We start from the raw sequence: 23,951 nt of genomic DNA, 5'->3' as shown, positions 1-23,951 counted from the left end.
CATCACTGTGTTCTGCCCGTACTGTTGCGCCCTCTTTCCCTTCCCATTTTGGGGGCAGCTGCGGGTGGTTTTACATGCCGTGGAGCTGTGTGCCGTGCTGTCCGGTGTTTCATTGTTGCCTGTTCTTCCTGCGTGCACGCGTCCCCCATGCTCATGACAGCAACCCTCATGCAAACGCTGCTCCTCCTTTTCCATGCTGCTGATGTGTGTGTGTTCTTCTCCTCCTCCTCTCTTTGTCCCTCCCTAGACTGTGTGTGCAGCCGTGATGATGATGACGATGACTGGCCGTGTGCTGCTGGTGTGTGCCCTCTGCGTGCTGTGGTGCGGTGCCGGCGGTGGTGTACGAGCTGAAACACCTCAAGGTTTTTCGGGTAATCCGTCCGAAAAGGGCACTAAAAACGACAATGCGACCAGCGTTCGCGCTGGAAAAGGTGACCAAAGTGGTCAAAAGGCAGAGCCTCAAGAAACATCACCAACGGGGTCAGGATCACCGGAAGCGGCACCGGGCCCGTCACCGGCACCAAAACCCGGAGGAGAAGCATCAGATCCGACAAATACAACGACGGAGAGCACGGATCAAAAACAAGAAGAAAAGAAGGAACAAAAGAATGAAGAAGCTAAGGATGGGGAGGAAGACGAAGAAGAGGAAGAAGAGGAAGAAGAGGAAGGGGAAGAAGAGGAAGAGGAAGGGGAAGAAGAGGATGGTGCGAAAGAAAACGGGGAGACAAAGAAAGAAGAAACTGATACCGGCACCACAGAGAGGACCTTAGCAGGCGGTCAAGAGCAGCCAAGTTTATCTTCTGCTGCGGAGGGAGCATCGAATATAACAAATCCCAACAGCACACCAACAACTGGAGACGGTGATTCAGCAGCTGATGGTGCAGGGACAGCAGAGGGAAAACAAAATGAAAATAAAGATGCCAATCCGAAAGAAACACCAGTGACGGCCACAGCCATGAAAAACACAACGGCGACGACTGGCGACAGTGACGGCAGCACCGCGGTCTCCCACACCACCTTTCCTCTTTTGCTTCTTCTTGTTGTTGCGTGTGCGGCTGCTGCTGCGGTGGTGGCCGCGTGAGAGTGAGTGTGAGAGAGAGCCGTGCACCGCCCGCACACACACTCGTCCTTCTCACTCTCTCTGTGTGTGTGTCCCCTTGCATGGACTCTCGCCCTCACCTCACCCCACGAGGCACACAATAATGTGCCCATTGTATATATGCATGCACACCCATGCAGGCCCGTTGGTGCTCCCTTTTGCACGACACGCACCGCTGCCGTCCTGCCTGGCTGCATGGGCGGAGCACCGTAACTGTTTCTGTTTTTGTCCTCTTATGATTGTTTTAATTGTTTTTAATTTTTCTTTGCTGTTTGCTTTAAAATATTTTAAATGTTTTTTCTTGTTTTTTCTGGTTGTGTGATTTTTTTCTTTCGTTTTGTTTTTGTTATTACTTTTTATTGTTTTTTATCTCATTTCCTTCACTCCCCCATACCTTCTTTTTTTGCTTTTGGGGGCAATCACTATGGACGTGTTTTTCTTTTCTACTCTTCCCTCTTTAATTGTTTGTTGCTGCACTCTTCCTGCGAGGGGTGCCGTGTGTTTTCCGCCCAACTGCTCCACTCGCACACCCACCGACACGCTCATGACGACGGCCCTGTGCGCCTCGCCTGCTGCACGCATGAGGAGGGGCCGCGACGAACGGCGCGCTGAGGGAGCCGTGACGTGTGGGCGTGCGACGAGGGCCTGTGGGGCGGCGCACACATTTCTTCCCTCTTGTTTTGTTTTCTTTGCGGCCAGGGCGGGCAGACACCCGCAGCGCCACACACACACAGCCACACCCTGCCGCCGTGTTTTTTTTTTCTTTTTCTTGTTTTTTTTCTTTTTTTTTGCTTTTTTGGATGATTGTGTGCCGCCACCGTGCGTAGTTGTTGAGGTTGGGTCCGTACCGCATGTACCGCTGCTCTCCGGCTGTGCCTCTTGCCGTGCTGATGTGCCTCCCTGTGCTCCTATTTTTTTAGGCTTCTCCAACAGACACCCACACGCATATGTATTTGCACAGTGTTCTGCAAGAATGTTTTTGCTCTGCCGGATGCTTGCGTTGCTTGGTGTGTGCTGACGCGTGACGGACGGTGCCACGATGGCCTCCTCTGATGATGACAGTTGCTGTGCTTTCGGCACACATCCACACTCTCCTCCTTTTCCCTCCGTGGGAGTGAGTGCGGCAGCAGCGTGGTCTACGGCAGCGGCTGTTGGTGCTGCGGAGACCGAGGCGCCGAGGAACAAGAGGGCGAACCTGCTGGACGCGATTACGATGGCGGATGAAAGCTGTTTCGTTGCCTTTGCTTCGTACATTGCTAAGAAGTGCGGCGTGTCGCTGCCTGACAGGATGCCTGCACTCGGAGCCCTTTGAGGCTTTGTTTTGTTTCATTCAGTGTGATGTCAAAATCATCATGGCAGCACCTTCCCTCACCGGCTCTGAGTGTGACAATACGAATGGCGGCAAAGAGAGCGATGAGGATGGTGACGGTTTGCACCGAGGGGCGGATTACTTGCGTGTCTTTTTACACGAATCCCGGGAGGGTTTGGCTGCCGTCCCCACAATTCCCGGTCTTGCGGAACTGTTGGCTTTCGCGCTGTCACCCGCCGTAATTAGTGCCCCATGCGTTGAGGCTGATCCATTTACCGTGGAGTTCACGCAGCAGCTCTCGAGTGTTTGTGCTGCTGATCCCGCGTTGGCCCTTTCGCATGTATCTCAGCGTTGCCGGGCGTGTGATTTGTTGTGCGTTGTCCAGGCCGCTGCCTCCAGTTTTCTTTTTGTGCCCAATAAGAAACACTTTGCGTTGCGGTGGGTATTTATTTGCGTGGCCGTTGATGCACGTGACGATGCTCAACGGGTGTGTCTTTTGTTTGGTGGGCACGAGGGAGACTTCGGTGTGCGCTGACACCTCCGTCGAAGTCTTCGTCGACGGATCGAGGCGAAAATAAGGGGGGTCTGTCCGCTGCATCTCTCAAGGCAGCTGCGGGGCACTCCGAGCGCACAGAGTGAATGGATGGATGCCGCGCAGCTGGGGAAACCAGTTGTCTTCTCCGCCCTCCGTTGCCGGGGGAATCGATAATCCACAGCGTCACTGCCAGCTGCATTTTACTGCTGGGGATCGACTGTTCTGAAGTTGCCCGTCTAATGTGAATCGCAGCATCAGTGCAGGAAGACGCTTTCACGCATTGCGAGTAGCTGCCCCAGCCTCGAGCTCATCAATATTAACAGCGGGGAGCAATGCATCTTGGTGGCCGGTGACGTTCAGGCGAGTGTGTTTCACTTCACCCGCCTCGCATTTGTGAGGGACACTGCGCATAGACCCTCCCCAACAGTCCCACCACCTTCACTTTCCCCCGCTGCTCGCTGCTCTCTGCTGACGGTACAGTTGTTTGGCTCCGCCAATAATGCGCTCGTGAAACGTCCTCTCCGCACGCTGCGGGATTATTGCCGTGGAGGAGTTGATGGCATGTGGTGCGTGTGTGGCGTCGACGGAGTCATCCACGCATTGTTTTAGAAACATGACTTTGAGTCGTGTCAGTCACGCCGTGTTTCCCTTTTTCTTGCTGGGAGTCTCTTGTGGGTGTGTTTGAGCCCTTTTTCTCCAATTTGTTTGCTGAAACGATCAAATGCTCCGCCGCTGCACATCTCCGGTTTTCCAATGCGGTGGATCGAGCAGATGCCGGGGGAATTTCAGGCGAAGCAAACCGAAGTTTGCCTCACTTGCTGCTGCCGCATGACGATGTGTGGTGAGCAAACAGGGGAGGAGCATGCGGTGGCAGCAACGCGTGCCTTGCGGGATAAAAATTCAGACCTACCAGTGTGGCGACGGTGCTGACGCAGAGTCCGTTACTGAGGGAACATAATATGGAGGCGGGACTGCCAGCGGAGCATCGCGCGGTGACGCGCATTTCTCTCATTGGCGGGGTGACAGCCGAGCCTTCCAATCTGCTGGACTCTGATATTCTGCTGCGCCTGATGGGGCACGTTATCGCCATGGCAGAGCAGCCGTCTGACTCTCTTGATGACATCATGGCTCGGAGAGTGGTAGTTTCTCTCCCATTGTACCCAACAGAGCCGGCACTGGCGCGTTGCTGCTGTGTTGATGACGACGCCGTGACGGAGGGAATAGCGGTTGTGTATTCACGATGAAACCTACCGGAGACGTATTCATCGCGTGCGTTTTCCACCTCAGCACGCGGTGGGTGGCGGTCATTTGAGGATTTTTGTGGACGGGCTGTTTAACCGCGGCCTTTTAGTGAATAGACTCTTTGTGGAAGATGGTGCAATCCGCGTGCGGCCCAACGGATGCCCCCAGTACTCCTTGGAGGAGTGTAGGCGAATCCTGCAGGGATTGATGAGGGACGGCCTGCCTGTGATGTGGCATGAGGCAAATAACCGTCGTTTGGTGCACTCAAGCAGTATCCCCTATGATGCGCCTATCGGCTGTGACTTGCATGGACAAATGCAGACCGTCCACATTCTTGTGGAGTCGCAGCACGCACGTTGGGGCTTTTTTGATTCCCCTCAATACTGTGAGTTTTCCTTTTGAATGTGCCATCGCCAGAGAGCGAGATAACCTTGGCCAAGTTGGTTGTACTTTTCCAGGGATGAGACAAACAAATATTTGTGTCCTGTGTGCGGTACGTTGCTCTACCCTGCCGTCTGCCGTGGTGCCCCTCCGACGACATTCTTGACCCATCTTTGCCACCGAGAGGCAGACTTGGCTCCGAATGCCGTTTATCTGCGGACGCAACTCTGCAGTCGTACGTGCATTATCTTCCACACGTATTTCCGAGGGTACGCGTCATTTATCTGGACGCCAACAGCGCCATCGTATCATCCTATGCGACACCCTTGCACCGTTGTTGTTGTCGTCACGGTAATTTTTTTTTTCCAGACGGGAGTGAGAGAAGTTTCGTTTTTCACCTGTACGATGTGCTGATTCCCACTGTGGGCGCTGAGAGCGTGCAGCGGAACGATGGCAAGCTTGCAGAAACTGTCTCGCGTAAAAATTGGAGGTCCGTTTGTTGTGCAACTAGTGGGAGATGGTTGTGGTTCTCTCCTCCTTCTAGTTTTTGGTGGCTGTTCTGTCGTTATGTATGTGTTTCTTGTGTGGATCCAGTTTTGCGGTGTGTGCAGTGTGCGAGTTGTGCCTGCTGCGGGAGGTCGCATCATTACCGCGCACGCAACGGCGACGCCCGGACGATGTGTGTGTCTTTTGGCTGCACCTCTTTGTATTTCCCTTTTGCCTTTCTATTCTTCGCTCTGTGCGCAGATCTGCTCACCGACTACAGCCACACTACTACTACTACTACTGCTGCTCGCACGTGTACGCGGAAAACGATGATGATGGTTGTATGGCGCGTGTGGAAGCAAAGATTCCCGTGCGCACCGGCGCCCAGTCGGCGAGAGCAGCCGGACTGCGTGTCGTACTGGTAAGAAGCCGGATGGTCAATATGTAACGGAAGAGGAGGCTTTCAATGCGATATTTGGCGATTTTGCAGCGAGGAGCTGCTCGGATTACGATGGCACGAATAATTCCGGAGGAATGGAGGAATATATGAATCCTGACCTCACGACGCCCAACACCAGCGATGCGTACAGCGATGGGACAGCATCCATGGTCCTCGGGCACCCGCCCTTGCCGCCAAGGAGCCGACAAACAGCGGTGCGTGCAGCAGCGCCACACAGATCACATCTTCTTTAAAAAAGAGGATCTAAGCGAGCGGAGAAATCTTGTTCGAAGGTGACTTGTTCTTGCCGACGGTGGAAAGCAGCGAAATTATCATCTTGTGTGTGGAGAAACCACTGCTGCTTCTGCTTTTGGGTCCATGTGGAGTTGTGACAGTTTTCTGAGACACGGAGTGTGGATTTGCGACTTCTAACGGAGAATATGTGCCGCGTTTTCCGCGCGCTTCCTTTTTACATTTTACTGTTTGTTTTGTTGTTTTCCTGAAATGATAAGTATCCTTGATGTTTCTTTATTTAATGGTCGGTTGCTGCACACCGTCATGAGCGAATTGTTTTCTTTTTTTTCGCCCACACGCGGTGCCGGCCTCATTGCTGTGCGTCCCACGGACTGCACGAAGGGAGGAGTGGAGGAGCAGGCCGGATGCCGCAATGAAATGTGAAGAATGCTGTGTGGGCTCACGGAACAGTAATATTTTTTTTATCATGCAGGCAATATTTATACAAAAACACAGGCCTGCCGAGCTGCATGGCGTACGAAATGATGATTCTGCCGAAGTGTATTTTTTTTTGGAGGAGGAGACTCCTGTTGGACACCCAACTACTCTTTTTGTTTTGGTATCGCTTTTTTACTTCTGGTGTGCAGGTCGGTGTGCGTTCCTCTGCAGGGCTGCTGCCGTTGTTTACGGTGCGTATTACTGTGTGACTTTTCTTTCCTTTTCCCTTTTGCTTTCACTCTCTGTTGACGTGTTGTTAGTTTGTGCTGAAGGCTGCACGCAAGTGACAGGGGTGATGGCGATGATGACTGGCCGTGTGCTGCTGGTGTGTGCCCTCTGCGTGCTGTGGTGCGGTGCTGCAGTTTTGGTGTCGGCTGCCGGTGATGTTGTCGATGGCGATGGCAGAGGTGTTCGTGGTGAATCTTTGCCGGAAGGTGCTCAACATGCAGTATTATTACCAAGCAGTCCTGACTCAAGTGTAGCGTTAAAAGAAGGTACAAGTCCACTGCAGAAACGCGTTGAAAAAGTACCTGCACTTGCAAAACAATCTTCTGAAGAAGATAACGAAGCAGGAGATCAAGTTGTGGAAGATGTAACGGTACCAATTGAAGGACAACAACAACGACAAGAAAATGCACAAGAAATGTATGGAGTAGAGACACCCGGAGTTTTAATAATAAAAAAGGAGGCACCTCAAGCCCGTGAAGGAGAAAGAAATTTAACAGCAGCACCAATGGAAGGATCACCGACAACGCCAGGACCACAAGCACCGAAGCCAAAATTACAACCACCACCAACACCAGCAATATTAAGACCAGAAGCAGGAGAGGAACGACCATCACCACCACAAGCATCAGGTGTCGGTGAAGCCGATGGCGGCCCCGTTGGGATTGAAGGTACCGGTCGAAATGTTAGTGGTGGTGGCAGTCTTGTTGGTGCTAGTGACGCTTCTCGTGTTACTGGTGAGGCCACTAAAGATCCTAAAGGAAGTGAAGGTCCCGTTTCCGGGCCGCCTTCCGGTGGTGCTTCTTCATCTCCTATCTCCAACGATGGAGACGCTTCACGGAAGAATGGCGGTGCACCATCCACTCAGGACACGACATCTTTAAAAAACAATGAGCAGTCAAGGCCAACAACATCTTCAGGGAACGCACCACTCAACAGGGAGACACCGGAGAGGTCAACACCCGATGCAAAACAGCACTCCTCTGAAACACAAGAAAATGAAACGAGTCGACTTCCTGATGGGGATGCAAATTACAGCGCCGCGGGGCAGAGTGCCGTGGGGACGAAAGGCTCTTCCGGCGTATCGACTACCGCCAGCAACGCACCAACAACACCTCTACCACAACTGCCAGCACCACCAGTACCAACAGTATCGACAGTAACGGGAGCGCCGGCAGAAAAACCAACTGCAGAACAATCACCGCCACCGGCAGATTCAACAACAGGAGAAGGCCTAGCAGCAACAACAACAGCTCAAACGAATGATACGGCAACACCTGGCGACAGTGACGGCAGCACCGCGGTCTCCCACACCACCTCCCCTCTTTTGCTTCTTGTTTTTGCGTGTGCGGCTGCTGCTGCTGTGGTGGCCGCGTGAGAGAGAGTGAGGGAGAGAGAGCCGTGCACCGCCCGCACACACACTCGTCCTTCTCTCTCTGTGTGTGTGTGTCCCCTTGCATGGACTCTCGCCCTCACCTCACCCCACGAGGCACCCACATAATGTGCCCATTGTATATATGCATGCACACCCATGCAGGCCGTTGGTGCTCTCTTTTGCACGACACGCACCGCTGCCGTCCTGCCTGGCTGCATGGGCGGAGCACCGTAACTGTTTCTGTTTTGTTTTTATTGCATTGAGTGGGCGACCTCTCTCTCTCTCCCTCTGTGTGTGTGTTTTGCTTTACGGGAGTAATGAGAGTGTGTGTGCTGGTCGTCCCACGCTTCGGCTTTTTGTTTTGTTTTCCTTTTTGATTTTGTGGTTGAGTGCACCCATTCCGCGGGCTGCGTGTGTGTGTGATGATATGAGTAATTTGCGTGTGTGCTTATCTGCCTCTCTCTGCCGTTGCTTTCTTCAGACTCTCTTGTGGCGCACAGCTGCTCTGCAAGTATATCTATTGAAAAACACACATGAACACACACACGCCATTATGCATACTCTGTAGAGCGGCGTGATTGCTGAGAATGCATGCGGAAGATTCTGGCTGCGACGTCCCTTGCGAGGAGGGAGGACGGGAGCCTGCGATTTACTTTTTGACACGTTGCAGGCGTGCAGTCGATTGGGCGGTGTGGCTTAGGGTGCCTGGGACAAGTGTGGATTGCTTCTCGTCCAGCTGCTGCACGTGCCGATGTGTATCTTCTATGCTGTGTATACTTTGGTCAGGGATTCTTCGCCTGTGTGGGGTGATGTGCGCTGGCGGATGCGCTGGAAGGGTGAACAGTAAAACAACTGGCGACAGCGCGTGGGCTTTGAAAAGGACGGTCTTGTTCCCTTTTGCATTCTGCCGGTTGCTTTGCTGGGTGTGGGCGTTGCTCGGTGTGTGCTGACGCGTGGCGAAAAACGCACCCGCCGTGACTCCTGCTGCTATTGGTGGCAGTCGCTGTGTGTTATCGGTGCACTGTTCTTCCTTCTCGTTCCGTGTGTCTGTGTGCGTGAGTTGTTGTTGTTGGGAGTGACTGCGGCGGGGATGGTGGTGCCACTCACTGTAGGTGGCGGTGCTTATTCTTTTACTTCTTTTATTGGCCTGTTTTTCTTCATTTCTGCCACTCTCTTACGAAGAAAGCAAACAAGCGCTAAACGCCACTGTGAAATTCGAAGGCTCTGAAAGGACCAACAACACACACACCGCCCACACACATATTTAAATGCTCTCGCGTGTTGCTGTACTCGCGCTTCAACGCGTCCAGCACAAACGGCTCGGCGGCAGCACCTCCACCGTCTTCGGCTGCTGCATCACCGTGTTGTACAGGCGGTAAGCGTTCCGGTACTTCTTCGTCAGTGCCTCTCCCTCCATACCACTCAGACGGTAGTGCCATTACAGCGCAAACGCAACCGCCACGTCCGCAACCGTCATGCGCTCGCCCACGAGGAATGTGCGCGTCTCCAGCCACGCCTCCAGCGCACGCAGCACCTCGTGCATGCGTTCCATCGCGTTGGCGGGCAGCGGCTCGCCACGGAAGGCGTGGTGCACGAACTGTGCGGAGGCAGCGTCCAGCTCCGTTGCCGCAAAGTCGAGCCACATGTCCACCTGGCTGCCCTCCAGCGGCGTGCGGCCGTACAGGAAGCCGCCGCTCCGGCCAAGGCGCGCGATGTGGCGCAGGATGGCGTTGGACTCGAACACACAGCCCTCCTCCGCCTGCAGCACGGGGTAGCGGCCGCACGGGCTGCAGTTGCGGCAGTACTCCGCCGTCTCGTTCTCGCGGCCGTACTCGCACGCCTTCAGCGTCACCGCAACGTTGGCGAGGGCCGCAGCAGCCAGAAGCTTGTGCGTGCGTGCGTTCTCGGTGTTCACACCGCTCCAAAGCGTGAGCGACATGGCGTATGTGTGCTTGTGTGTATTTTAGTGTGCCGTGTATTTTTCAGTGCTTACAGTTGCAGAGCAGCTGCACGGCAAAAGAGCGGCAAGAGAAAGCAACGGCAGAGAGAGGCAGATAGCACACAAGGAGATTACTCATATCATCACACACACACGCAGCCGCGGAATGGGTGCACTCAACCACAAAAAAATGAAAAACAAAACAAAAAGCCGAAGCGTGGGACGACCAGCGCACACACACTCTCATTACTCCCGTAAAGCAAAACACACACACAGAGGGAGAGAGAGAGAGGTCGCCCACTCAATGCAATAAAAACAAAACAGAAACAGTTACGGTGCTCCGCCCATGCAGCCAGGCAGGACGGCAGCGGTGCGTGTCGTGCAAAAGAGAGCACCAACGGGCCTGCATGGGTGTGCATGCATATATACAATGGGCACATTATTGTGTGTGCCTCGTGGGGTGAGGTGAGGGCGAGAGTCCATGCAAGGGGACACACACAGAGAGAGAAGGACGAGTGTGTGTGCGGGCGGTGCACGGCTCTCTCTCCCCCACTCTCACGCGGCCACCACCGCAGACGCAGCCGCACACGCAACAAGAAGAGGAAGCAAAAGAGGGGAGGTGGTGTGGGAGACCGCGGTGCTGCCGTCGCTGTCGCCAGTCGTCGCCGTCGTAGTTTTTATGGCTGTGGCCGTCACTGGTGTTTCTTTCGGATTGGCATCTTTATTTTCATTTTGTTTTTCTTTTCGTGTCCCTGCGCCATCGGCTACTGGATCATTGCTCGGGATGCCGTCTTCAGTGCTATTGTCAGCTTCGTTATTGGCGGCATCACCGTTTGCCGTGGGTGATGGTGGCCCTGATTCTGCATGGTCGTCTTGGACGCGTTGTAGCAGTTGTATGGGCCGTAAATCCTCAGTGCTGGAATGTCCATTCATTGTTGCTGGTAGTGGCGGTGGTGTTGCCGTTTGTATTTCCGTGTCGTTGGCGGGAGTTCCACGTGTCTCTGTTGGTGCCTCATGAATTGTGTTTTCTTTTTTTACTTCGTGTTCCTCCGCCCCCGCTTCACGACTGTGAGATGTAATTCGATGATTTCTTGCATCTTCTTCTTGTGTCGGCGTGCCGTCTGAGGATTCATCACTCTTGGAGGTTTTTTTCGAGGGGAGTTCTTCACCTTCCTCAGGGCCAGGGCTGCCAGAAGAAGAAGAGGATTCAACAGTTTTTAGTTCTTCGGAATTAGATGCGCTTCCGCTCTTTGTATCGTTGGCAGTCTCTCCTTCTTTTCCATTTGCTTCCACCACTTTAGGCTGCCTCACCTGCTGTCCTCCTGTATCTGAACCTCCGGGCTCCAGCGTTACTGCTGCTTCTGCTGTTTGACCTGCGACACCGCCACCTCCTAAACCAGGCTCTGCAGTGCCCCTCGTATTATCGTTCAATTTATTATGAGGTAATGATTCCCCGGTATCCTGAGACTGGTCTGGATCACCACTCGATTCTTCTCCAGCTTCCGCAGCCTCAACCGCCTTTATTAATGCCATTCGAGTCGATAACAACCCGCAGTCCGCCTTTAGAGACACGCCGTCATCTCCACCATTACTCGTGTGCCTCAAACCGTTCCCTCCACCCTCACCGCAGTAATCCTCCATCGCGTGTCCAAAAGCCGCACCGCACCACAGCACGCAGAGGGCACACACCAGCAGCACACGGCCAGTCATCATCATCGCCATCACTCCTGTCAGTTGCGTGTAGCCTTCAGCACAAACTAACAACACGTCAACGCAGAGTGAAAGGAAAAAGAAATGACAAATCACACTCACAGTCACCGCACAGTAACAAATGGCAGCAACAGCAGAAGCAAAGAACACACCACAAAAGACACATAGAATCAGCACGATTGCAAAACTCGCATAATGTCCTGCAGAACAAAAGTTTAAGAAACAAGCAAATAATTTAAAAACGATGACAAACCCAAGACTCCAGTGTGCATGCACCTATCCTCAAATGTGCGTCCACGTACGGCTCGGCTGCGAATGCATACGAGTGTGGGATGCGTTCAACGAAACGAAAGTAACGAACAACGCGGAGCACACATGAGGGCAGCAAACAAAGTAAAACACAACCACCATAATTACTCTTACTTTATACATCGGACCACAGTATAAGCTCACAAATCCCCGTGACTGAGTGCTGGCACGCACAGCCCGCATACACCTCTTTAGTTCACAGTGGTGTACACCAGCGCGGATACGGCGAGCAGCAGCGGGGCACACACCCACGCAGAGCTGCTGAGGCTGCCGTCGATTCCGATAGGAGGTAACGTTGCGTGGGTCGTCGTCGTGGTTGGCGCCTCTGTAGACGTAGTAGTACTTGTTTTCTCCGGCGCAGTGGTCATGGTCGTGGTTGGTGCCTTATGATCCTCCGATTTAATGTCGGTGCCTTATGATTCTCATCGCCTCGTGTATTTTACTGCGCCTTTTTATTTCGTGCATCTGACATACCGGTCGCACCTTGTGTGTGTGTGGAGACTGAGTTGCCAAACCTGCTGGCTCTGGATTATCGCTAGCCGAACTCAGTGACTCTGTCGGAGCTGGTGTCTGTCCAGTGATGGCTGTGCCTGCTTCCTTTGGCAAAGAAGGTCCTGGACTTCTCAAACCCTCCTCGCTGTCTCTCCCACTCTCTGTCCGTGGCACACCGGTCTCCCCACCATATGGCTGTAGTGCACCAGGCATGTTTTTGTAGGATCCGGTTTCCCTAGCTCAGGGCTGGGAGGACGGCTGTTATCATTATTATCGTCTCCTGTCGCCGTCACGCACACGGACGAGCAGCAGCAGCACAAGAGCGCAAGGACCAACACGGCGCCGCACCGTCGTCATCGCAGTCATCATCGCCCGTAGTGGAGTCGCTGGTGTCAGTCAGCTGATCGGTGAGACGGAAAGGAAAAGAATGGAACGAGAGGGAGAGGGACGGAGCACAGCGGATACAGCGAGAGAGCGCAGACAACATGAGGAGAGGGCAGCAGGCCCAGCCGCACAGTTCACACACCACGAGACGGCATTCACGCAAGGAAGGCACACAACGCCAGCAGCCACCCACCATGCAGGAGGAGAAGACATCCACCACCATCTCCCCCAGCTCATTCCCGCAGCCCCAGGGGAATGGCAAAACCCGCGGCCACCACACAACGCACACGGAGCAAGCGAACCCTCATCCATCCATCACGCGGCACAAAATTTCCTGCCATCCCGCCCTCAATGGGACACGGAGCCCAACTCAGCGCAGTCACACGCGGTGCATCACACCCGCAGGAAAATAGACTCGGGGTGCGCTCCCTCTCTCCCTCCTCCTCATGGCCACGGAAGAAGACAACAGCCGCCACACGCAACTGCCAGCATGCACTGCAAAAGGTGCATTCAAATCCACCGCAATGTGCATCTTGTGTGTGTGTGGTTGTGTGTGCCTGCAGCAACACAAAGCAAAGACGTGGAAAAGAGGGAGCAGAGTATGTGGAGGGACGCACAAAAATGTACAGCGGGGACGCATAACGGAAACAACAACAAGAAGACCGCTCAAACTCATGACTGCACTGCAGCCCAAGCAGCGGCAATTCACACAATATTTATTGAAAACAAAAAACGTCCCCCCCGTCTTATGTAAACCCCACCACACAAAATAATTATAAATGAAAAAGAAATCCTCCATTACTGCTCCACACAAATTTAAAATAAGAAAAAAATCGTCTGGCTGCCGTGTGGCCACATCAAACTGTCTGTATGTATTTTGCCCGCAAAAGAAAATTAAAAAGATGGTTGCGTGTGCTTCGACCGTCCGACCCTCCATGTGTCCGCACATCGTTTATATTTCATGCGGTCATCTGCGTGTTGCTGCTCCCCTCAGCCCTCCCATCGGCGCGTGAGTGCGGCCCGCAGAGCACAGTCACTCGTGTGTGTGGGGACTGAGAGAAGCACGCAGACATGACGGCAGTCGCGTCACTCCATCGGGAGAGTGAGCGCAGCAAAAGAAAAAGAAATCATCGGAGGGGAGAGAAATGCTCACGAGGCCGACACCGAAGGGTGCGCCACCGCATGAAATAAACACGCAAAGCAAAACAAATCCTTAAAGAAAAACACGGCGGCAGGGTGTGGCTGTGTGTGTGGCGCTGCGGGTGTCTGCCAGCCCTGGCCGCAAAGAAACAAAACAAGAGGGAAGAAATGTGTGCTCCGCCCCACAGGCCCTCGTCGCACGCCCACACGTCACGGCTCCCTCAGCGCGCCGTTCGTCGCGGCCCCTCCTCATGCGTGCAGCAGGCGAGGCGCACAGGGCCGTCGTCATGAGCGTGTCGGTGGGTGTGCGAGTGGAGCAGTTGGGCGGGAACACACGGCACCCCTCGCAGGAAGAGTGCAGCAACAAACAATTAAAGAGGGAAGAGTAGAAAAGAAAACACGTCCACAGTGATTGCCCCAAAAGCAAAAAAAAAGGGAATGGGGATATAAAACGCACAGCAAAGCAAACGGAGGGAACAGTAAAAAAATGTTATTAAAGAAGATAAATTAATTACCGTGTGTGTCGCTGCAGGGGAGGTCGCAAGTGTCCCACGCGGCAGCCAGTCACTCCTCACAGAGCCGCAAACACCCACAACCCAAACAGAAGAAGCAGCGGCAGCAGTCCGCTCCCACGCACAGTGCCGGCATCGCTGTTATTCCCCTGCGACAAATTTCCGAGACTGCTGTTGAGTGCCGCAGCCTTTACTTCGCCGTCCCGTGCATGGATGTCCTCCCCTTTCTGACCATCCGTCCCTCCCACCATCGCCGCATTCTCACCATAGTGCCCTCCCACCTCAGGTGTCACTGCGGTTCCATCGTGCGCCATGGTTTCAGCGGTAGGGGCATTTGTATCTGCTGTGGCGGGAGTGCCCGCTGACAGTTGTTGCGTTTCATCTCCCTGCACCATGTCTACAGCTTCGGCATCCACCGTTTGACCTCCCTCGGACGAAGAATCAACATCCACATTCGAATATCCTTCGGGAGATGCTCCCAACGCTGACTGGTCTTCGGACTCTTTGGCTGCTGGGGAATTCCTAGCAGGAGATGCCGCTGATGTGGATAAACCGCCACTCCCCGCATTTTCACTTGTCCTCAACGAGCCCTGTTCAGTCTGCTGTTGCCCGACATGACTAGACGGAGTTTCGGTTTCCAGCGTAGCTTGTTTACTTACCACTGGTGGAGTATCCCCATCCACTGTTTTTGCACCTCTTGCTTTTGGAATAGAAAGTTTTGTGTTAAGCGCAGTAATCTCATCGTCATTCAACGGGCGGTTGTACAGCAGGACGTTCGTAACAGTCACAGACACGCCTTCTTTGTTGTCTGCCTTTTCTCCATCCCCTCCAATGTAGAAGTGGGAGATCTCTTTTGAATCCGTATTCTCCAATGCACACGCTTCACCCCCACCCACACGCTGACCATCGACGTACGCGGAGCCTTGGGTACCGTTCCGTAGCAAAATTACGACGTGGTGTTTTGTCTCCGTCGCCAAAGTGCGGCTTTGATCCTCAGGGTTTTCGCCACTACACAGCACCTTCCACTTCTTTTCCTTGTTGTACGACAATCCCAGAAGTACAGTCTTCCCGCTGTCATTCATCTGCACACCCATCAAAGAAATAAGACCCTCCGTCGTCGGCACCTTTTCGATGGACACCGTCGCCACAAGAGTGAAGTTGTAGTTCGCAAAGTGGTACAGCTGATTCTCCCCTTGCTTGCCAACGGGCCACTCCGCCCACGCTCCATGGAACTTCACACCATTGGAAGTCTTTGTTGCCTTCTTACCCTCATCATCATTCCCCTTCACTGTGGCGTTCACCCCGAGGTACTCGTCTTTCCATGTGCCATCAGAGAAGTTGTCCGACAAAAAGCCAACCAGCCCATCCGTGATCTTAACAGTAGGGCTGCAGGCATCGTCAGGTGAGCCATCCTCCTCAGAGGGGCACAGCTCGGAGACAAGGTCGTCCACTTTCTTCCACGTCGCCAGCACATCCTTCACCCGCTGCAGCTGCTCAGTCAGAGGCACAGAGACCATGCCGGGTGATGGTTTGCCCTCAGCGCCCTTCTTCTTCTCGTACAATACAATCAACTTCTCTTCCTTCTGCTCATTGTCACCACTTCCAGCACTTTTGTACAAGAGGGAGCTGGCGGCAGCGTCATCATCGGATACCGGCCCAATATCAACAATGTGCGTATTGTCCGTCAGCCAAAGATGGAGTTTTCCCTTTTTCACATTTTCCTTTTCTTCGCTCTCAGTATTCTTAGAATACACCGGCAGAGTAACGAGCATCACATTTCTCTTATTTTCATCACCTTCAATCGTCGCCGTGATGAACCCGCTTCTAACGGCCTTCACCTCTTCGCCCTGTTTGTTGCCCCACACGCGCGAGAGTGTCCCGAGTGCCTCCGTCCACGAATCCCCCTTGTCACCGGACTCGTACACCCTGCGGCGGCCATCAACACACGCAGTCATCATCATGAGTTTTTTGTCCTCCTTCCACCCCACGACGGAGGGATCACTGCAGCCACCGTCAGAAATCCCGTTTGACAGCTTCCAATTTGCAGCATCCAAGGAGTACATGATCAGCGAAACGGCCTTCCCACCCTCCTTCGTCACGGCTTGCACTGGGAACACAAGCGTATCATCATGCATCTTAACACCCAATCCACCGCCGCCAATCAGTCGTGTGAAAGCTACTTTTTCTTTTTCAACAGTAGAAATGCACGGGACGCCAGAGGTATCTCCCCAAATAATACTGTCACTGCTCCCACCACCAACCTTTCCTTTCACCAGCAAAAGTCCGCAGTCCTCGGCATCATTCATCGGAGGAACAACAACAGCTGTAGGACTGTATTTCCCAACAAGCATGTAAATATCATTTTCCTTCACAACTGTTGTTGGCCGGCTCACACGTACTTTCGTTTCGCTTTGGGAAACAGCATGGCCCTCTGGTTGGGAGGCGCATTCCTCTTTATCGGATGGACATTCCTCCAGTACTTGTGTCTTCACTTTACTCGCATCCAACTCCTCCTTTGTTTGCTTCTTATCCAACGTTAGGAGCCCCGAGGCAATCCCAGTAAAACTGCCTTCACCAGCATCATTTTTTCCCGTGCACTGCGCCTCGGCAACGGCAAACACCTTACCATCCACCTCAAGAAGACTGGGAACACGGAGCGAACTCACTGTTCTTTCTTCCACATCCCTCCAAACAAAATGATTTTCCGGTGAAGATCCTGGGCCTGGCGCCCGTACATCAGCTTCAACACCACCAGTGTCGCACATCATCACGACGAGGAGAAGCAGCAGCAGCGCGGAAGCAAACACACGCCGCGACATGTTGGGCCTCTGCGGCTCACTCTCTCTTCCTTCCCTCCTCCTTCCGCCGGATCCGGTCACGCGGCGACGGTTGTGTGCACGGGGTGCCATGACACCTGCAGCAACACGTGAGAGCATTTAAATATGTGTGCGGGCGGTGTGTGTGCTGTTGGTCCCTTCAGAGCCTTCGAATTCCACAGTAGCGATTAGCGTTTAGCCTTACTTCCTTTCCTTCTTCGTGTGGAAAAGAGAGAGAAGAGGAAAAAGGAGTGAAACAGTGAACACCGCCATCCATCCACGGTGAGTGGCACTATCATCCCCACCGCAGTCACTCCCAACAACAACAACTCACGCACACAGACACACGGAATGAGAAGAAAGAACAGTGCACCGGGAACACACAGCGAATGCCACCAGCAGTAAAAGCCACAGCGGGTACCTTGTGCTTCCGCCACGCGCCAGAACGCACACAGAGCAACGCCCACACATGTACTGCCGCCAGTCGTTTTACTGTTGTCTCTCCCCGCACCATCCATCGCACATCGCCCCGCACAGCCGGAGAATCCTTCGTGGGTGCATGAACAGCGAGAGAAAAACGTCGGCACGTGCAGCTGCCGGGCAACAATCCATGCTCACTCGCCCAAGGCACCCTTAATGCCGCATCATATCAGTCAACTGGTGCACGCCAACACCATAACCGCAGCAATTCCAGGGGACGCACGGCGAGCTCACACCCTCCATCCCCGCAAGAGCCACCACAGCCAAATTGTGTGAGGAATGGCATGTGCATTTGTGTGTGTGTTTGTGTTTGGCAGCGCCTATACTTGCGGAGCAGCTGTGCGCCACAAGAGAGTCTGAAGAAAGCAACGGCAGAGAGAGGCAGATAGCACACACGCAAATTACTCATATCATCACACACACACGCAGCCCGCGGAATGGGTGCACTCAACCACAAAATCAAAAAGAAAAACAAAACAAAAAGCCGAAGCGTGGGACGACCAGCGCACACACACTCTCATTGCTCCCGTAAAGCAAAACACACACACACAGGGAGAGAGAGAGGTCGCCCACTCAAGGCAATAAAAACAGAAACAGTTACGGTGCTCCGCCCATGCAGCCAGGCAGGACGGCAGCGGTGCGTGTCGTGCAAAAGAGAGCACCAACGGCCTGCATGGGTGTGCATGCATATATACAATGGGCACATTATTGTGTGTGCTTCGTGGGGTGAGGTGAGGGCGAGAGTCCATGCAAGGGGACACACACACACAGAGAGAAGGACGAGTGTGTGTGCGGGCGGTGCACGGCTCTCTCTCCCTCACTCTCACGCGGCCACCACCGCAGCAGCCGCACAAGCAACAACAACAACAAAAAGCAAAAGAGGGAAGGTGGTGTGGGAGACCGCGGTGCTGCCGTCACTGTCGCCAGTCGTCGCCGTTGTATTTTTCGTGGCTGTGGCTTCGACTGGTCTTTCTTTCGGATTGGCTTCTTTATTTTCATTTTGTTTTCCCTCTCGTGTCCCTGCGGCATCGGCTGTTGAATCACCGTCTCCAGTTGTTTGTGTTCTGTTGGTATTTGTTATATTCGATGCTCCCGCCGCACCAGAAGATAAACTTGGCTGCTTTTGACCGGCTGCTGAGGTCCCCTCTGCGGTGCCGGTAACAGCTTTTTCCTTCTTTTTCTCCTCTCCTTCCTTCTTATCGTTGCTTTTTTCTTCCTCTTCGTCCCTTTCTCCTCGACGTTCTTCTTCTAGTTCCTCACTTTCTTGCTCAGCCTTTTCTTTCTTTGTCACTTCCTCTTCCTCGTCATCTTTTTTCTTTTCACCTTCGGTTTCTTGATCCTTGTTGTCCGTTCCTGCGCCTGCCTTTTCTAATGCTTCTCCTCGGGATTTTGGTGCCGGTGACTGGCTCGCTTGCACTTCCGGTGATCCTGACGCCTTTGGTGATTTTTCTTCTAGCGCTGACTTTTGACCGCTTTGGCCAACTTCTGCAGCGGCACCGACGGTATTTTCTTCTTTTTGAGTGTTATCTTCGGGCGGAGTAACCGGAGGAACTGGAGGAGCTGGAAGAGTTGCTTCAGCTCGTCCATCACCGCCGGCACCGCACCACAGCACGCAGAGGGCACACACCAGCAGCACACGGCCAGTCATCATCATCACGGCTGCACACACAGTCTAGGGAGGGACAAAGAGAGGAGGATGAGAAGAACACACGCACATCAGCAGCATGGAAAAGGAGGAGTAGCGTTTGCATGAGGGTTGTTGCCATGAGCATGGGGGACGCGTGCACGCAGGAAGAGCAGGCAACAATGAAACACCGGACAGCACGACACACAACTCCACGGCATGTAAAACCCACCCGCAGCTCCCCCAAAATGGAAGGGAAAGAGGGCGCAACAGTACGGCAAGAACACAGTGATGCCGGTGCGGAAAAGAATCCCAAAAAGGCGTGAAAAAGAAACAAAAAACAGTATTCCCCCACAGCGGCCACACCCAACAACGCAAGTAATAATAACAGAAACAAACACCACACACGGCAACTCACAGCGGCAGTGAGTTCCCTGTCGCCAATCTTCATGGCTGCACGCTACCGCACTCCTCGTGAGTCCATCGCTCCGCCGCCTTCCTCCTTCCCGCGGCTCCCCCGCACGAACAGCCACGGCACACAATCGGGTCCATCCTCACCCGTCGCCATGCCGCTCTCAACGACCCAACAGTCAACCGCCCAAAAGCCGTTGCTGAAATCACACACCCGCAACAAAGCACGCGACGCAACATCATGTCACGTGGACCCCGCCGTCAGAAGAACGTCATGTCAACCGTTTGGCCGGCACACGGTACAATCAATCAACAGAACAGAGAAGTAAGACAGGCACTCAATCAAGGACTCTCCACGCACACAGCCCTTTTGATGCCGCCGCTGCTGCCACGGGCACGGTAACCGAGCGGAAAATGACACGCAGTAGAAAAGGCCTCGCAAGAGAGAAACAATCCACACGTCCATATGCAAAGCGCCACTCGGACTGCTGCGGCTGCAGGGTCTGTGGGCAAAAATGCGCCTTACTGAATCCCGCCAGTTATGTCAGTTTCCCCTCCCACCAATGTAGCGCATAATGCACGGCGTGCGTCCACAGGCATCCACTCCCGGTGCCCTAGCAACACTTCAGAACACACATAATGGAGAAGGGAAGTATCATTACACAATGCCAAAGCAGCTAAATAAAAATAGGGAAATCAAAACCACACAGATCCCTCGTACACACACACAAACACAGCACAGTATCCTCCAGAAGAAGTCAAACAATTTCTTATCCCAACCCATAATACATGCGTGGTGCCGACACATTAGCGAACAACACAAAAGAGGGAGAGTGCATACAGCATGTCCTTGGTACAAAGTATACGGACAAGCAGAGCGTATGTATATACTGATAGGAACATGCCAGTTGATATAGGCCTTTCTCTCTTGCACCCACTGCTGAGTGTTGCCACCGCGGCGGCAGCGACAAGCAGAAGAAGCAACGGAAAGGGACAAGCAGCAGCCGCACTGTTATTGCCGTGGATCGGAGGCGGGGCGTTCTTCATGTCTGCCTACCAACCCCCGCACCCCACCGCATCATCCTCCCTCGGCGGAGGCTCCACGGCGCCCTGCGCGGTATCAGCGGCATCAGGGCTCTTGGGTCCCGTGGCTGTGGCACCGCCACCGGCCTTGTCGCTGGCAGCCTCATCTCCTAATGATTGTCCCAAAACAGACGCCACACCATCGGCGGCCACGTCGTCGATGTCCGGAAGATCGCTTTCCTTCTCCGCCTCCTGCGGCGCACCCGCGGTGTCGCTGGGCAAGAGCACACCGTTGCCGTCGTGGCACCTGAGGCGACTTCCCTCTCCTCTGGCGACGGATGCTTCTGGGGAGCAGCCGTGTCCACATACTTCGGTGGTGTGCCACGGCCGGTCCCAATGCTTTCTGGATCGGGGACGGATGCCCGTGGCAAAGCTTGTTCAGTAGATGCCAGTGAAACCGTCCTGCTCCACACCCTCTCACATCGCCACCCCACGGAACCACTGGAAGTATCCTGCCGCTGGTGGCGGATATCGTGCACACCTGCGCGTGGTCACGGAAAATAGCTTTTCCCTCGTCGTAGCGCGGAGCAACCCACGTAATCGTCGCCTCAGCCGTGCATGGGGCACAGCGGGCGTTACCCTCTTCAGTCACTCTCAGACGCACCCGCATGCCGAGGCACCGCAATGCCGCATGCATGACAGCACGGAGATGTATGTTTCTTCCGTGTCCCTCGCATCCATCGTGTTGGTGGGAAGCGTGTCCAGACACCACGAAGAGGCCTTGTCCCCAGGCACCGCAGACAAACATTCTCCCCTCCAAATAACAGCGGCAGCATTTCTCACATCCAGTGCGGGACCAGTGATGGGGCAACTGTCCATCGGGCGTTTTGCTGACCCCTCATGAATAATTCGTCTACACACCAACCACTGGAATACCGATCCAACGCGCAGCGTCTGGCAGGAACGCCCGCTTCGCAGAACATCTGGGGATATTCACTCATGTTCGGTGCGAAGCACTTCCTCTGCAGCAGCGCACAGCACGAATTCCTTCACCAGCGCATCGGCTCCGCCATCTCCCACTTCACCCTCATGCAGCCCGGGTCAGCCGGTGCGGCCAGCGTCAACTCCGTGCAGCAGCCGGCACAACCAATCGGTGCCATCCACTCATCCTTCGCGTGGCGCTGCGACCAGTGCGACTCCAGCGTCCTCCCGTCCCCATCGCCATCCTGCAGCTCCATGCCATCAATGTCGTCGCAGTCGTGGTGCTCCCTCGCAGCCACCACGGCAGTCGTCGAGTGCACCACCACCGACAGCGCTCTGCCACGCACCGGAAACATGCCTCACCGTGCTGCGGCTGGCCATGTGCGGGTGGGTGAACCGACTGCAAACGCTGCCCGTGGCAAATGGGGGCACAATCAAAGGACCCTCCAGTGGCTGCACGAGCAGACGATCCGCATGCGGTTTGAAAGCAGCAGGGACAACTTCATCCTCGAGAATGATCCCGTGCGCAGAGGATACAACGTCACCTTCACAGTGTCGATTGTCATTCGATTAATTCATTGCGTAGTACCGCTCTGAGATCCAATGCTTCCTGGTACCATCCAGGTCCCTTGTGGATACGTTGATGCGGATGGGCGTCCATCCATCCCAATGACGGCGTATGGCTGCAGCGCACTCACCGCTCAAAAAGGGTGCGTCCCTCACAACAACGCGGATCCAATTCGTGCTGTCGGCACGCATCACATATTCAACAAATCGAGGGTACGTCAAAGTGACAGCAAAGCACCCGCCGGCAATCACACCATAAACATCATCACATGCAGCAGCAGCGTCTCAAACTAATGTGGGGTGTAGAGCAAGTAAGCCATTGATGTGGGTGTTAGGCAAATATTTCGTGGCTCGCTGAAGCAACAAGGACCAATTGCGTGGTAGAAACAAAGAACAGGAGAATACAAAAGGGAAAATATTCAGCCATCCGCACTTTAATCAAGTCACCAATCAAAAAAAGTAAAATGGGTGCACCCAACCACAACAGAAGCAGAGATTCAAAACAAAAAGCCGAAGCGTGGGACGACCAGCGCACACACTCTCATTGCTCCCGTAAAGCAAAACACACACACAGAGGGAGAGAGAGAGAGGTCGCCCACTCAATGCAATGGAAACAAAACAGAAACAGTTACGGTGCTCCGCCCATGCAGCCAGGCAGGACGGCAGCGGTGCGTGCGGTGCAAAAGAGAGCACCAACGGACCTGCATGGGTGTGCATGCATATATACAATGGGCACATTATGTGTGTGCCTCGTGGGGTGAGGTGAGGGCGAGAGTCCATGCAAGGGGACACACACACACACATAGAGTGAAGGACGAGTGTGTGTGCGGGCGGTGCACGGCTCTCTCTCCCTCACTCTCACGCGGCCACCACCGCAGCAGCAGCCGCACACACAACAAGAAGAAGCAAAAGAGGGGAGGTGGTGTGGGAGACCGCGGTGCTGCCGTCACTGTCACCAGGTGATGTCGTATCATTCCTTTTCGCTGTAGTTGTTTCTGTTAGGTTTTCTTCTGTTGTTGAATCTGCCGGTGGCGGTGATCGTTCTGCAGTTGGTTTTTCTGCCGGCGCTCCCGTTACTCTCGCTGTTGTTGGTACTGGTGGTGCTGGCAGTTGTGGTTGAGGTGTTGTTGGTGCGTTGCTGGCGGCAGTCGATACGCCGGAAGAGCCTTTCGTTCCCACGGCACTCTGCCCCGTGGCGCTGTAATTTGCATCCCCATCAGGAAGTCGACTCGTTTCATTTTCTTGTGTTTCAGAGGAGTGCTGTTTTGCATCGGGTGTTGACCTCTCCGGTGTCTCCCTGTTGAGTGGTGCGTTCCCTGAAGATGTTGTTGGCCTTGACTGCTCATTGTTTTTTAAAGATGTCGTGTCCTGAGTGGATGGTGCACCGCCATTCTTCCGTGAAGCGTCTCCATCGTTGGAGATAGGAGATGAAGAAGCACCACCGGAAGGCGGCCCGGAAACGGGACCTTCACTTCCTTTAGGATCTTTAGTGGCCTCACCAGTAACACGAGAAGCGTCACTAGCACCAACAAGACTGCCACCACCACTAACATTTCGACCGGTACCTTCAATCCCAACGGGGCCGCCATCGGCTTCACCGACACCTGATGCTTGTGGTGGTGATGGTCGTTCCTCTCCTGCTTCTGGTCTTAATATTGCTGGTGTTGGTGGTGGTTGTAATTTTGGCTTCGGTGCTTGTGGTCCTGGCGTTGTCGGTGATCCTTCCATTGGTGCTGCTGT

General features: G+C 54.0%; 8 protein-coding genes and 4 pseudogenes across 8 annotated transcripts, besides 8 other annotated features; 5 read left to right on the top strand and 7 right to left on the bottom strand.

Moving 5' to 3' along the window:
* Positions 1-9,169: a sequence feature (areas not merged during assembly with more than two copies in the genome that could not be assigned to a particular haplotype).
* Positions 266-1,081, top strand: Tc00.1047053510697.130 (mucin-associated surface protein (MASP), putative; the record flags this gene model as incomplete). The annotated part of the gene is made up of 1 exon (XM_805865.1): positions 266-1,081. One exon carries the CDS (start codon positions 266-268, stop codon positions 1,079-1,081), a length of 816 nt encoding a protein of 271 aa, XP_810958.1.
* Positions 579-739: a sequence feature (CT-rich).
* Positions 1,314-1,466: a sequence feature (A-rich).
* Positions 1,852-1,897: a microsatellite.
* Positions 2,320-2,943, top strand: Tc00.1047053510697.120 (uncharacterized protein; the record flags this gene model as incomplete). The annotated part of the gene is made up of 1 exon (XM_805864.1): positions 2,320-2,943. The coding sequence occupies one exon, from the start codon at positions 2,320-2,322 to the stop codon at positions 2,941-2,943; it is 624 nt and encodes a 207-aa protein (XP_810957.1).
* Positions 3,505-4,980, top strand: Tc00.1047053510697.105 (annotated as a pseudogene).
* Positions 5,138-5,500, top strand: Tc00.1047053510697.90 (uncharacterized protein; the record flags this gene model as incomplete). Its single annotated transcript, XM_805863.1, has 1 exon — positions 5,138-5,500. The coding sequence occupies one exon, from the start codon at positions 5,138-5,140 to the stop codon at positions 5,498-5,500; it is 363 nt and encodes a 120-aa protein (XP_810956.1).
* Tc00.1047053510697.80 (mucin-associated surface protein (MASP), putative) lies at positions 6,519-7,826 on the top strand (the record flags this gene model as incomplete). The annotated part of the gene is made up of 1 exon (XM_805862.1): positions 6,519-7,826. One exon carries the CDS (start codon positions 6,519-6,521, stop codon positions 7,824-7,826), a length of 1,308 nt encoding a protein of 435 aa, XP_810955.1.
* Positions 7,536-7,598: a microsatellite.
* On the bottom strand, positions 9,121-9,762 carry Tc00.1047053510697.70 (annotated as a pseudogene).
* Positions 9,170-10,065: a sequence feature (heterozygous, Esmeraldo-like haplotype).
* Positions 10,066-23,951: a sequence feature (areas not merged during assembly with more than two copies in the genome that could not be assigned to a particular haplotype).
* Positions 10,318-11,484, bottom strand: Tc00.1047053510697.60 (mucin-associated surface protein (MASP), putative; the record flags this gene model as incomplete). Its single annotated transcript, XM_805861.1, has 1 exon — positions 10,318-11,484. The coding sequence occupies one exon, from the start codon at positions 11,482-11,484 to the stop codon at positions 10,318-10,320; it is 1,167 nt and encodes a 388-aa protein (XP_810954.1).
* On the bottom strand, positions 11,973-12,644 carry Tc00.1047053510697.55 (annotated as a pseudogene).
* Tc00.1047053510697.50 (trans-sialidase, putative) lies at positions 14,369-17,245 on the bottom strand (the record flags this gene model as incomplete). The annotated part of the gene is made up of 1 exon (XM_805860.1): positions 14,369-17,245. The coding sequence occupies one exon, from the start codon at positions 17,243-17,245 to the stop codon at positions 14,369-14,371; it is 2,877 nt and encodes a 958-aa protein (XP_810953.1).
* On the bottom strand, positions 18,429-19,259 carry Tc00.1047053510697.40 (mucin-associated surface protein (MASP), putative; the record flags this gene model as incomplete). The annotated part of the gene is made up of 1 exon (XM_805859.1): positions 18,429-19,259. One exon carries the CDS (start codon positions 19,257-19,259, stop codon positions 18,429-18,431), a length of 831 nt encoding a protein of 276 aa, XP_810952.1.
* Positions 18,772-18,940: a sequence feature (GA-rich).
* Positions 20,993-22,309, bottom strand: Tc00.1047053510697.25 (annotated as a pseudogene).
* Tc00.1047053510697.10 (mucin-associated surface protein (MASP), putative) lies at positions 23,070-23,951 on the bottom strand (the record flags this gene model as incomplete). Its single annotated transcript, XM_805858.1, has 1 exon — positions 23,070-23,951. A coding segment is annotated over one exon (882 nt), but the record flags the coding sequence as incomplete, so codon positions are not given.

The sequence above is a fragment of the Trypanosoma cruzi genome, genomic scaffold (assembly GCF_000209065.1).
Source record: "Trypanosoma cruzi strain CL Brener 1047053516815 genomic scaffold, whole genome shotgun sequence".
In the NCBI taxonomy this organism is placed as follows: Eukaryota; Euglenozoa; class Kinetoplastea; order Trypanosomatida; family Trypanosomatidae; genus Trypanosoma; species Trypanosoma cruzi.
Note: the sequence above shows the minus strand (reverse complement) of the source record. Positions and strands in the feature narration are given on the sequence as shown.